This window comes from Zonotrichia leucophrys, chromosome 7 (genome assembly GCF_028769735.1).
Source record: "Zonotrichia leucophrys gambelii isolate GWCS_2022_RI chromosome 7, RI_Zleu_2.0, whole genome shotgun sequence".
Lineage (NCBI taxonomy): Eukaryota > Metazoa > Chordata > Aves > Passeriformes > Passerellidae > Zonotrichia > Zonotrichia leucophrys.
In genome coordinates, this window is record NC_088177.1 from 37,702,862 (window position 1) to 37,717,072 (window position 14,211).

The 14,211-nt window shown below is 47.0% G+C and overlaps 1 protein-coding gene across 4 annotated transcripts in view; it reads left to right on the forward strand.

Moving 5' to 3' along the window:
* The first annotated feature begins 257 nt into the window (after positions 1–257).
* The window catches only part of AGAP1 (ArfGAP with GTPase domain, ankyrin repeat and PH domain 1), a 335,965-nt gene continuing 322,011 nt past the window's right edge, over positions 258–14,211 (forward strand). For 3 of the 4 annotated variants that reach the window (XM_064719066.1, XM_064719067.1, XM_064719070.1), the window contains exon 1: positions 258–709. In XM_064719066.1, the coding sequence (XP_064575136.1) occupies positions 547–709 (163 nt within the window). In that variant the 5' untranslated portion in view covers positions 258–546. The remainder of the gene's footprint in view (positions 710–14,211) is intronic. The other variant, XM_064719068.1, reaches the window with a different exon arrangement.

Sequence of the window (14,211 nt, forward strand, 5' to 3'; positions counted from 1 at the left end):
CCGGACTACATTTCCCAGCGTGCCCGAGGGCGGGGCAGTGCGGGCCCTGCGCGGTGACGTCACGGGGAGGGGGCGTGGCCTGCGCCAGCGTGAAGCGGGGCTAAGCGGGGAAGGACGCGGGGCGAGCGCGCGGGAGGGCGCGAGGCCGCGGCGGGGCCCCGACCATTGGCTGCCGCGGGGGCGCGCGCCTGCCGGTGGGGGCCCGGCCATTGGCTGGGGGGGGGGCGCGCGCGTCGGGGGCGGCGGCGGCGGCAGGACCGGGAGCCGTGAGGGGCTGAGGAGGCGGCGGGACCGCGACCGGCGGAGCAGGACCGCGACCGGAGCGGGTCCTTCCTCCCTCCCTCCATGGGGCCGGGGGCGGCCCTGCCCCGCCCCGCCGCTGCCGTCGTGAAGTGACAGCGCGCTGCGAGGCCAAGGCGCTGCTGCCGGCCCGGCACGGGGCGCGGGGGGGTGTCCGGTGAGTGAGGCGGCGGCGGCGGCCCGGGCTCGCCCCCGCCGCCGCCCGGGGGTCTCGGCGCGAAGGGGCCGGAGCGGAGCGGCCGCGCCATGAACTACCAGCAGCAGCTGGCGAACTCGGCAGCCATCCGGGCCGAGATCCAGCGCTTCGAGTCGGTGCACCCCAACATCTACTCCATCTACGAGCTGCTGGAGCGGGTGGAGGAGCCCGTGCTGCAGAACCAGATCCGCGAGCATGTCATCGCCATCGAAGGTGAGACGGCGGCCCCGGCACGGCGGGGAGAGGTAGCGAGCGGCGAGGGGTGCCCCAAAACCTCCCCCAACCCCTGGCCCTGCAACCCCTTACAGAACTTCTCCCAACCCCTGACCCTGCATCCCCAAAAACCTCCCCAGGCCATGGGGCTGTGCTCCCCCAAAGCCTCCCCAGGCCATGGGGCTGTGCTCCCCCAAAGCCTCCCCAGGCCATGGGGCTGTGCGCCCCCAAAGCCTCCCCAGGCTATGGCCCTGCGCCCCGAAACCCTCCCCCAGCCCGCTGCTCTGCTCCCCCGCACCAAACGTCTGCCAGTCCTGTTCTCCGTCTCAAGCCTCCCCCAGCGCATGGCTCTGTTTATCCACCCCCCCCACCCCGTCCCTTCTCCAAGACCACGGCTCTGTTTATCCATCCCCTCTCAGCCCTCCCCAAGACCACGGCTCTGTTTATCCATCCTCCCCCAGCCCACGGCTCTGTTTCTTACCCCTCCCTCCCTGCTCCCCTTCTTCCCCCCCACCATTGCCGGCCCATGAATAGCCCTGTCCCCTCCGCTCCGCCTCCTCCACGGCCCTGCTCCTCCTCATCTCCCAAGCCCATGGTCCTGTTCCCCACTTCCTCCATCTCCCCCAGCCCCTTGCACTGCACCCCCCGTGCCCCCCAGCCCATGCCCGCGGATCCTGGGGAGCAGCCGTCTCCCCGCTCCGGGCTGCCTGCCCTTCCTTCCTCCCCCCCTCGTTTTCAGGGAGCCGGAGGTGTTCCCGCTTGGTCCCCATCATTTCCTCGGCGCTGCATGCCCCGGGCGGCCCCTCTGTTGGGATTTGTGGGGTTTAGAAGTTATTCTGCTACTCGTCCGCTGCTACTGTGCGGGAGAGCGGCGTGTTCCTTCGGGCTGGGGTGCAGTGGGAAGGGTGATGCTCGCTTTGCCCGCAGAAGGGTTCGGGAAAATGAAATTTTCTCCGGCGCTCCCTGCAGCATGTGATGGAGACAGTGTGGGGCTGTGGTTTGGTGGTGTGAAGCGGGTAAACAAGACGTGCAGCTGGGTTACAGAGCGGTGTCGGTCTGTGCCCGAGTGTGAAAACAGGTCGGGAGGCAAGATGGAGATAACAGCCCTCTAAGCTTAGATTTATGTGCGTCTATCCCCGCAGGAGCACTACAGAGGCTTGAACTGCTTAGGATGCACAAAATAAGGAAAGAAATCACCAGCGTAGGGAAGTCTGCAGATATGTTTTCTTAACTGTCGCTGGAGTTAAAAAGAGCAAACGGTATTGGCTAGGAATATGTATTTTGTGGATAAATTTATGGCTTATTTTGCATGATAACTTGCTGAGCTTCACATCGTGTGCTTTTCCAACTGGAGTATCCTGTCGCTGTTTTGGAAGGGATTCAAGGTAGCAGAGTGTGATGTACAGCAGAAACCCACTTGTGTTGGTGGCCTAGCTGCTCTTTAAGTGATATGTAATCCAAAAGTCCCGATGGAAAAGCTGCTATTGAGGTTGTTGCCTGAAGGATTTATTTGTGTGCCTCTGGAGCAGGGGAGCTTGAGCAGACAGATGCTGGTTCTTGCAGTTCACATTTTGGGGTTGGTGTGCTGTGGCGCGGCAGGCAGGCTGGCAGTGCCTGTCGCTTATTGCAGAGCGCTCCCCAACTCACATCCACGTCTGACCGAGTGTGTGCTGGAGGTTTGTGCACATTCTCTGCTTTACCAGTCATGCTGAGATTATGGTGTGGGGCTGTCCCCTCCTGAGGGGGCTTTGCCTTTTCTTTCCTCTCCTGAGGAGTTTAAAGCTTATTGATACACCTGGTGGGAAGCAGTGTCCCCCTCTCCGTGCTGCTGCTGTTTGCATTTCCGTGGGATGGATGATGCCTGCAGCAGAGTGTTTTTTTAAAGTGATAATTAATACATGTTTCTGAGGTGTAAATGTGTTTGTGAATAAGATGCTCGGGCTCCAGTGAGGTGCCAGGCTGGTGTGGAAGTGGGAGGAGGATGTGGAGCACTGGATGTAGTTATCTCCTTAGCATGTGATAGTCTTTTCATGTATTAATGATTTCTGTTACCTAACTGTGCCTCAGCTCGTTTGTCAATCACAAAGACTCAAAAAACCAAAATAGCAGCCTAAAAACATGTTTCAAGAGCTGAGAGGATGAGTAAAGCCTTCACAGATAATTTGCTGTCTAACTTTTATTGGACACTGAGTCATGAGAGCAGCAGCTCTGATAGCTGGGAACGATTTATCCAGAAAATGAGTGTATTGTATGTCTTCTGAGGGCTCTTCAGCTAGCTCTTAAATATTTCAAAATGGAATAGTTACAGAGTTAGAGGTAAACAACAACTCCTCGCCCCTTTGGATTACAGCTCCACCAGGCTGTATTTTTTTGTAAACCTCCTTTAGCTAACTCTTTCTCACTGATAGCAGCTTGTAAATCCGTGTGGCAGTGCCATGTGTTGTGTGTAGGAACAACAGACATTTGCCTTGTGGTGGTTGCCTTCCAATTTTGCCGCAAAGAGCTTGGTGTTGTGCTGATAACTCCCCAAATCACAAAATCTTTTAACCTCAGGGTGCTTGAGGTTCAGTGACAGGAATTGTGGTGTGGTTGGCATGTGGCTGCTGTGAGAAAATACCAAGTGACTTCCTGGAACAGTTCCTTCCACTGCAAGGAGAGCTGTACCCCGTAAAGAGAAGAGAATAGTCTTGTTAAGTGCAGGCTGCTTTAAACACCAGCTCCAACCTACATGTGCTCCTTGAACTGCTCATTTAATGCTCTCCTGCTCAAGAGAGGTTTGACAGCTCTGGAGAAGAACATGCTTGGAATTTTAAGCAATTTGGGACTTTCAGTGAAGTGGAGTTCCTATCACTGATTCCTGGAGTTTTCTTTCCTATGTAAAGTGGCACTGTCTTTCCAGTGCCACTCAATAAAACTTCAGGTTTTATTGGCAGTGTGAACCCTCTTCCTTTTTACATTTGGAGCTCATAGGGGTGTCTGGGCATACTTGCTGGACCAAAGACTGTTGAAATAACCTGAAATTCAAACTCCCCCTTCAGCAGCAGTTGTTTATATTCAAGTGCAAGAGTGCTGTCTAATATGAAGGGAGCAAGTGCTCAACTGGGTCCTGAATTGATTTGTCCTTACTTTTTTGCAGAGATTTCTTGCCTTGTGTTATTCTAAGTTACATGTGATACTGGATAAAACAGTTTGGGTGATAATGCTTCATTGGTTTTTCCTCAGTGGATAAAGGTGCTGAAATAGAAGTGAGCTGCTTCCAGGTTCTTGCATGTCTCACAGTTGCAGAGCCAACAGTGGAACAGCATTTATTCTGTATTTTTCATATAAAGTTCTATAAATGTTAAGTAGCCAATCAGTTTTAGAGTAAATTAGACTGTTCTATTAGCTTAATGACAGTGTAATTAATATTATTAGTCTGTTACACAGACTTTACCATAGTAAAATCTGCCTTCCCATGTTCTGTAGTTCACAGCACCACAGCTTGGTCAACATGAAACATTCCTTGTACCAAGGATGTTGTGTGCTTAGAAACAGGGAGAGAAAATATGAATTGCCTTCAGTGGCCTTTGGGGTACTGCAAATATCCTGAAGTTCCATGGTGTGGTGACAGCTGAATATGTCAGTTCCAGTTTCTCACCCTCCACGCTCAGACTAGCACTATATTTTTGTAAACTTTAGCAAGATGGAAAACCAAGGAAAGATGGTTCAAAATCTAATTTTTAATGCTTCATCAAAGACTTTAAAACACTTTAGCCAAGATGATGTACACATTATTAATAGTCTATAAAAATATTAATATATTAGTACTAACATGCTGATGCAGCAGGTGTTGAGCATATCAAATAGTTTTTATTTATTTATTTATTTAAGGTGAAACTATTGCTTTAATTGGTAATAATACCATACCAGACATCATGTAGTATGAATTGCTGTGTTCCAGAGCGTTTTGTGTTCTTTATTCTAGTTTTTCTGTTAAAAGCAAATTTTTAAAAAGCATGTTGTAAATGCAAATTTTAATTTTGAAATGATGATTATTAAGTGATTGTGAAGAAACACTTGAAGTCGTAGGGGAAATGAGATTGTACATTGGAAATAACTTGCTCAAGGCAGTGCAAAGATACACTGGCAAGGGTGTGGGTGGGAGAAAATGGGAGAAGGTACAAATCTTGCTTTATCTTTTTCATTCTGGTCACTTTTAAAAGTACTGTTTGCTGAAAATAAAGTAATTCAGGGTGCAGCTAAAACTCTTGGAGTACCTGAGCCTTGGAGGCATCTGATTGTTGTAGCTCCAACTTTGCAGCCCTTGGATGCTGGCACTGAGTCTGTTGAGAACAATGTTACAGCAGGAGTTGTGCTCAGTCTGGAGTTGAGGCAGCGGTGGTGTCTGAACCCTTCTGCTGCTACTGAAGGCTGAGACGAGTTATTGAAAAATGCATGTGCTGCCAAAGCATTGTTCTCTCTAGGGAAATAAACTGCTCCAGGCCGGGCTGGGCAGGGCTGGGAGCAGCCTGGGACAGTGGGAGGTGTCCCTGCCATGGGCTTTAAGGTCCCTTCCAGCCCAGACCATTGTGGCAGTCTCTGGGTACTTGTTACTTTATTTCAGTACATCAGAGGAATGGTGGTACAGTTCAGCTCTTTAGGCATCACTGGTCAAAGCTGAAGAAACCCCCAGATATCACATAAAACAATTGCATCTAGAAACCACAATAGCAACTGGCCTCTTTGAGCTTTTGTTATGTTTGCATGTTGGAACTGTGGCTCAGCCCGTGTAATTGGACAGCTCAGATTCTCCCAAGAGCCATCTTGTTTCACATTGCTGGCTGGGCACAGCAGAGCATGGCAATGTGCTGCTTGTGTTGGTTTGCTGGGGATTAAATCCAGGTGATTCAGGGGTGGGGAATCTGCCCACAGAGCTGCTGAGTGAGTGTATCCAGGTGGATCCTGAGCTTGCACGAACACAGTGAGCACGGGCTTGGGTGAGGGTTGTTTCTGTCACAGCCAGGGCAGCGTGCTGGGGACGAGTCTCTTAATGCCCTTTTCTGTGCCCTGAGCTGTTAACCTGCCTCAAAGGGAACATTCTGAGGGTGCTGAGAGAGACCCTGGCACAGGTGCCCAGAGCAGCTGGGGCTGCCCCTGGATCCCTGGCAGTGCCCCAGGCCAGGCTGGACAGGGCTGGGAGCACCCTGGGATAGTGAGATAGTCCCTGCCTGTGGCAGGGGGTGGAACTGGATGATCTTGAAGGTCCTTTCCAAACCATTCTGTGATCTACTCTTGTTGTCTATAGACCTCCAGTGTGAAGCAGTTGGTGAAATGCAGCACGTTTTGCTGTTTGTGTGGCTCATATGCAAATGGAAAGATATTTCTTTTTAATGTTGAAGATGTCAGACTCCAGCATGTAGGTAAATGAGAAGATTCAAGTGTGTGATATTAACTGTACTTGCGGGGCAAACTAAAAACTAGGTTTGATAGTTGTGTCTGAAGTTGCTGGAATGTCTTATTCTGGCTTGAAATGATATGCTTCACTGTGTTCTCTGCAAAAGCTGCATGATTAAATATCAGCTGCTTCTGAGCAAGCGCAGGAGGCTTGCAGATCAAGAGGAAAGCCTTGCACCATTAGCTGTGAGGATAACTCCTTTCCCCGGGGCACGGAAGGAGACCTGCTGTGGATCAGCTGATGTTGGTGGAGCAAACGTGCAGCGAGGCTGTGGAGTTTGAGGGAGTGTGCCGGGCCTTCTCCACCGCTTGCTTTGGGGGATTAGCTGAAAGCAGCGGGCAGGAATGCTGATACAAGGGTTCGTGCTGCTGTGTATACACACCACTGTTTTTATTTCTATTGAAATTGGCGAATGAGTCCTGCTCCCTAAGAGGGGCACTCGGCAGTGCAGCAGGCAGGACGTTGCATTTGCTTTTGCTCAGCTCTTGGGAGAAGGAAACACTCTGGGAGCTGGGTTGCTGTGTGTGTGTTCTGCATTGTAGTGAGCACTAACAAGTGGCAGTTGTGGTTTCAGGAGGTGACAGCGGTGCTCAGGCTGTGTCTTCACAGGACTTGGCTTCCAATTAGGAGAAGTGCTTCTTTCCCAGCACTTGGAGCAGCCATGGGCTTTGCCTTAACTTTGCCACCTGAAGGAATAGGTTTGTATCTTTGATCATGCTGTGAAACCTCGTATCCCCACCTCAGTTATGTCATTCATTGCTAATATTTAAGGGATGCACTTGCAAACCTACTGCAGCCTTACAGTTATAAGTGAAGTTAAAAATTCCCACATTCTTTTTGGCTAATGAGAGAGGCTTGGAGTAGTGCCAGGCAGTTGAACAACTCCCCAGACTTCAGGAATACTCTGTTCTCACTGCGTCACCACTGGGATTGGTTTTGTCCTTTCCAATGAGCAAGGTGAATGGTAGTGTTGATATTTTTAGCAAATCTTTGAAGAAAAGGTAATATAAGCTCCAGAAAAATCTCAGAACTCAGTTGCATCTCAGCTGTGTGACCCTTTGCTGACAGTGCATTTCAAACATCCCTTTCTGCAATTGTCAGTTTTTATGTGAGGGGCTTTCTGTGTGACCTTCGTACACACGGCTTTCTATCAGTTGTGGAACAAATCCAAAGTGATTGCTTGGTAATCTACAGTGGATAAAGTTTTCTGTTCTGAGACAGCAAGTGGTATATTCAGTAGTTTTGATAATCCTGATGTCTGTGGGGGTAAGAGATTTGCCTTCTGTTATATTAGTTTTTGTCCTTGACTGCCTTCAAGCACTGTTTGTACTTTGAGTCACCTGTACTGAGGGAGAGCTGTGGCTCAGCTTCTCTTTTGTGTGCCTGCCTGTCCTCACACCATGAAACAGAGCAAAGACAGTGCCAGATGTGGACAAGTTGGGATGCTGCTGATTTTTGATGTTTGACTTTTGTGATTTCTGTACCAATGGAGGCTGAAAAGGAGAGTGATTTGAACCCAGTGTCTGTAAGGAGAGACTTTTCAACCACTTCCTAGTAGGTTTTGATCTGAAGTTGTTTGCAGTTAGTTTGTGCTTCTCTTGTAATTGTGCTAAGGTTATAAATGCAGCATAAATCTGGTGATCCATGTTAGAAATAAGGTAATGTGTCACTTAGATATATTTTGGCTACCAGGCATCTTTGATTCTTAGAAAGTTTAAATTTTAGTCCCAAGGTGGAAATGGTGAGGATGTCAGGTTTTCTTGGTGGTGCTGAGTCCATTGTGGGCAGCTGGCAATTCCAAAGCCCTCTGGAAGTATTTAATCATTTTTTTCTTAAGTGGGTAGAAGCAGATGTGTTACTTAATCAGTATGTGCACATTCAGCCTCATTAATGCAATTTCAGGATCCTGACTAATCTATTTGGAGCCTGCATAGTGGTACAGATGACAGGGTGTTAAGATAGTGGTGCATTTCTAAACCAGAGAATGACTTGTTCTTTCACTTTTCTTTCTTACTGCTTAAATGAGCTTCAGTTAACCACTTCAGGAAGCCAGAGCTGAAACCACAGGGTTGATCTGTGTGAAAGATGTAATTTCAGTGTTTCCTTTGTAGCTTTACTAGTTTACATAGTTGGATAATGAATGCAAACCCAATGGTGAGGCAGTTACTTTGTTTGGTAATTTCCCCTTTTATCCCAAAGAAAGATACAGGCAAGCAAAGGGACTCTGGGGAGCACTGGAATTGAATCTATAGCTTTGTGTGGATTGCTTTGTGTTTGTCTGTGAGAAGCTTACATTTTCAATTTTTTTTCATTGTTTTAAAGGGATTGAGGAACTGTTTATAGCTTAGACCAAATCAATGCTCAACATGACTTAACTCCAAACCTCGACGTGGTAGTGCTTACATTTTCTATTAAACTAAAACCACAGATGTTGTTCCTTTCAGTAAATTCCTTATCAATTCTACCACTGTCTCTATGATTTCCAGCAGCCTTCTCCAGTGCCATAAGCAGAGGGAGGAGTGACACAGCCAGGCAGGGTTTGTGGCATCAGGGCTGGGTTACACAGATGCAGCAGGTTCGAGTGTGGGAGATCCTTATCTTTGTTTGAGCTTCTCATGCTCAGGACAGCAGCCAGGACGCCTGGCTTTGTGGTATCACAGCAACTGTGCTCTCCAGAGGAAATATGCTAAAAGCATGGCACTGGAATGCCCAGACAGCAATCACTTAAATGGATCCTATTTAACCTGGCAAGTGCTGCTGTGTCTGAGTTAACCCCTCGTGTGCCAGGAGCTCATCCCAGCTCGGGTGTCTGGCACATGAATTTAGAGATGGCCAGTGGACAAATGAGGAATTTCCTGCCTGGTTAGAATCACCTTGGACTTTAAAGCTTTAGTGTTGAAGAGATGTTACTTCTCCTATTTTTCTTTTTTTTCCCCCTAAATTCTCCCCAGTACCTGTGGAACCCTTTGTTAGAGCATCTCTAACAGCTCGAAGCTGCGTTGGGGATGTTGAGGTTGGATTTCAGGGAAAGGTTCTCCCCCAGAGGGTGCTGGCAGGGAATGGGCACAGCCCCAAGGCTGCCAGAGCCCAAGGAGGGTTTGGACAATGCTCCCAGGGATGCCCAGGGTGGGATTGTTGGGTGTCTGTGCAGGCCAGGAGTTGGATCAATGATCCTTGTGGATCAGGATTACTCCAGCGCAGGAGATGCTGTGGTTCTGGAGGGTGACCTTGCTGTGCAAATCAGACAGTGTTTGGACAGCTGCTGTTTTTCATCCAGCAGTGAATTTCCTCAAAGGTACAGCAGCCAAACTCAGGGAAATGCTCCATAGCTAGGGAGGTGAGGAGGTGATTGAAGTGTCTAAGGCTGTGGATGGATTGGTAAACATGAAGTTGAAATACATGTCCAGGTCCAGGAAACAATCTAAAGTAGTTTCCCTGGAAACTTAGGGAGGGTAGTTTTAGAGCTATGTAAATGCATTGTGGAAAGGATCTAGGAGGGTTCTCAAAGCAGAAAAATGATTGTGGCTTTGCAGTTCAAATCTGCTGCTTTGAACTAGGTTAGCAAGTGCAAATTGATGGAATGGTCCTTTTCCCACCAGCTTTCTATACTGTTACAGCCAGAATCACTCATTCACTGAAATTCCTTGAGGTGGCTTGAACGTTTATAGTAATTTTCATGTCTCCAAGGCAAAAATCAGGTCATCCCTCAGCCTTCCTGTGGCAGCTGTAGCACACACATGCAGCCAAGAAATCCATAAAGCCAATTTATGGCAGGAGCCAATGGCACTTCTTGTCATAGACTTGGCCTAAGAAATTACCTGTGCTGCTTTCAAAAAGGTGATCTGACTGCAGGGTGCAGAGGATCTCTTGGAAACTCATTTCATCCATGTAGTAATGCTGGAATAGTAAGAGGGAGTAATAGAGCTGCCATTGGATTCTTAGGTTAGAATACTGATGTCTTTTCTTTTGTAAATTTTATGTAATGGTCTGAGTTAGGCTTCAGTGACTGAGTTGTTCCTGATGTGGAAAGAGAAAATATTAATTAATATTAGGTCATAGTAAACTGTTACAGCCATAGCACAGCTCCTGGAGAGGCCTGGAAGGTGTTTACATTCAGGGGAGGTGATGTGACATGACAAATTTGGCCTGTTAAGAAATAATCAAAAGGCAGAGATAGGCACTTACTATCACTGAGGTGACATACAGCTTAATATGTGCTGCTCTGGGAGGCAGCAATGGAGCGGGTATGGAGAGAGAAAGATGGGCTGTAAATCTCTGATTTGGATCACTGTTGAGCACTAAAACTAGAATGATAGCTTGGAAAGTCTTAAGAGATGTGAGTATTTGATTGTGAGGATTCTGATAATAAAAATCACTCTGTCATGAATTGCACTATCTCTGTTTCTGGCCAGAAGGTGTTATTGGTTGTGCTGCCAAGGGTACAATTGTCAGCTATCAAATCTAATAAATAATGACAATGGAGGAAAATAATGTACCATTGCTGTCATGAACATAAAATCAATGATGTAGCAGAGTTTAAAGTGCTTTTGTAGTAAAGCTTTGTTCATATTTTCAATACACGCTAAAGAATTAATAGGATTATTTTCTTTCCTCTGTGAATAAAGCCGAGTAATAGTTTTCCTGCCTAAAATCAGTTTTGGATTGCTGTTCAGGTTGGGGTTGAAGGATCTCTGGGAGTCCCTGGGCCAGCTTCTGAGCCCCTGCCCAGGGTGGTGACATGGATGATGGGACTGTGAGAATTGACAATTGTGCTGGTATGTTCTGAGTACAGCAGAATCTATAGCTGCAGCCTGAGTGCAGGTGGGACCTTGCCGGAGTGGTTTATCATTTTTCCATGGCAGTTCTGCTGCTTGAATGGCAATCTGTAGTTCCACCCTTGGAGCTGAGTAAATGAAAGCAGGGAGGAGCAGAAACAAGCTGGGGAAAGCGATTCCTATGCCCTGAGGCAACTCATCCATTCAGTCCCCTTTCATTATTTTTCTCATGCAAAAGAAGAGTCTCATTTTAACCTGCATTAATTAAGCTTCACCGCTATGAGGTTGTGGCATTTAAGAGCATCTGGATGTCCAACAGTGCAGAGTTGGTGGATGGAAGGATGTGGCTGTTGGCTCTTTGGAAATGAGCTGGGCTGAGTACGCGGGTGTGGGCCTGAGCTGGAGGCAGGGTGTGTGTGGTGTTGGGTGCCTTGTGGTCAGTTCCGACAGCAGACCGCCTCCATAGCTGCCTCACAGCTGCCGCAAGTAGGACTGGAGCTGAGCAGGACCCTCGGTGCCTTCCAGGAACACATCACTGCCCTGGGAATACTCTGCTGACTGGAACATCGTGCTGCCCGCGGAATAGGATTCAGCCAGAGTTTGATTTATGATGCTAATTGGCGTGGTAGTTGATGTGAACTGCGGGTACTAATTGCTCACTTGCTAATCCTCTCCAAATTATGTGACAAAAGCTTTTAGGATGGAGCATTACATGTGTTTTAAAACTGGTCTGCAGATGAATGTAAACAATTGGGGGCCCTTGTTTTGCTTTAAATGCCGAATTCAAGTGCTGGTCCGTTTTAGTCACTGTAATGCTAAATGAGAAATTCAGTGGCTTTCATGTAGTCTCGTTGTTGTTCTTTGTGGGATTTAAACAACAGCTGAAAAAATATTCCAGAGCATGCTTTCCCTCCCCTTTAAGCTGGAAAATTGCCATCATCTATATGGTAATAGTTTTTGTGTGTTATCTATGTGGTGAAGGCAGAGTATGTCTGTGTGCAGCTTTATGTAATGGAAAACACCGTGTGCCTTTGAGTTGGTGCTGGTGATGTCAGTGCAGCAAAAACTGCGGTGGGAAAACATAAGGAAGATAAAGTGCAGACATCCATGCAGTGTTGGGATAATGAAGATATTTTGGCTGTGATTCTGGTAGAGGATATGTGCTTTGACTATTTTACTGTGCAAACCAATGAAGTTTGATATAAACCAGAGAGATTTTGTATTTCCAGGCCGTTAGGGGAAATCCTGATGTTAGATTATGGAATGCTGTAGTCTGAAGAGATGACTTTTGCCTTTTCTTAGTAAGGCAAGAGCTGTTTCGGGGAGCTGATTCTTCAGATTGAGAATTGTACTGGCTGCTCTGTGAGAATGGGGAGGATTGCTGTGCTTCTGTAACATATTGGATTAAAGTGGGTGTTTGACAAAACGAACATTAATCTATCTCAAACTTCATATTTCAAGGTGATTTAGACACTTTAATCATATCCAATTTTCTAATTTGAGCCTGACTGGCTTGCTCTCACAGCAAGCACTGCAATGAGATTACAGACAGCTGAAAGAAATTAGTCCATTTGGAAGCAAAAAGCATTTAAATACAGGTGTTTGGCTGTGATTTGAATATAGGCTGTCAACAGCAAGAGGCAAAATACCTCAGTGACCTAAAAAGTGCAGATATGTCCCTTTAGGGATTACTTGTTGTTAGGTAATGACATGTTATTAAAATTAAAGCTCACATTTATATCCCTTGATTTGCTAAGTAGGCCAATAGCTTTTTAAAATCCTGGTTGATAAATGGGGGAAATTAATTTTGTCAGAATTTGTAGGGACGCAGGTAACTGCTGCTGGTGTTTTGGATGATAATTTTTTAAATTAATATGTAAATAAGGTGGTGTGCTCAGGCTGAACCAGCTACCTGCTAGAAGCTCGAATACAAACACCATCATCTCGGAGGAAAGCAGCACTGGAGTGTTTTAGAAGTTGTCTGGTTTTCCTGAACTCCAGTGAAAGGTGCTGTCAGAGGAACCTGTGTTACCATGCAACGTGGAGACATTTCTCCTCTCTGCCTGACATTCTGCAGCTGCTTTTGTGTAGTTCTCACACCGTTTCTACTCAGTAGGTGGAAATATTGCCTGCTAGGTAAGTGGTGATATTTGATAAAAGCTGCTGAGTGATGCCACGTTAGGGAAATGAAATATGGATAAATTGCAATTACAGATGGGATTAGATCTTTTTCAAACAAGATCATTGAGGATATAAGTAAAAAAAAAAAATCCAGAATAACAATCTGCTACAAACAGGGATGAGCACAGTTGTGTAATTCTGTGTTCTTCCTGAGAATGATCTGTGTCTGTTATTTCAGCGTGTGTCTCTGTGAACTTGATGCCATCAATAAAAAGGCTGTTCCTAGCTAGGTGTGTCAGCAGAGACTGGACACTTACTGTCCTCAGGGTAATGGATTCCCTGGACAGGGATTAAGGACAGGTTTCACTGGGAATAGTGTGTGGAGAACACTACAGAGTGCCAGGAAAACCCTCTCCTACCCTGTGACTCTTTGTTTGGGTTGGTTTCTCTTGCTTTTACTCTTAGGTCCTTGGGTTGTGTGATGGATCTCCAGGATCACCTCTGGATTGAGGAAAATTGTTACCTGTGGGTGTAGCAGGCACTTCTTACACATTCAGGAGTTAAAAACTAAAATCAAGAACAAGTGGGCTTGAACTTGAAGATACCTGAGTGAAATTACATAAAGGTCTAGAAAAGCAGCAGTGATAATGCTGATTATGAATTGTCCTCTAGATTGTGTATTGCCAAATTGTTGTATTACCATCCTATACACACTCAAATAATAAAAAAGCAAAGAATTAGAGAAGACTAATTTTAGTCCAGCTTTTAAAGCAGAATGTAAAAGCTGAATCTCAGGAGATGGTACAGTAAGCACCTTGAAAATGTGGCCTCTGTAGCAGTGACAGTGGCTGGTCTGTTGGCATCCCTGGTGGGTTTTGTGTTCTGGGTGCTGTGGCCAAGCTACTGCAGGAGCAATTCCACATTGAGCAGGGGGAACTGAAAGCCCAGTGTGGTTGCTGCTGGCCCTGGAGCTTGAATCAATTGCTAAAAATTTCCATGGAGATGTCTGTCTGCACCCCAGAACACCTGAGGGAAGAGCAATGGGCTTGGAAAGGCTGGCAGCTGTGTGTGGAGAACTCGGGTTTGATGTCCTTGGGAATGTGGGCAAGTGGAAGCTCTGGTGCTGCTGAGGGATGTGACCATCATGGGGAGAGAGTGTGAGATCTCTTTTC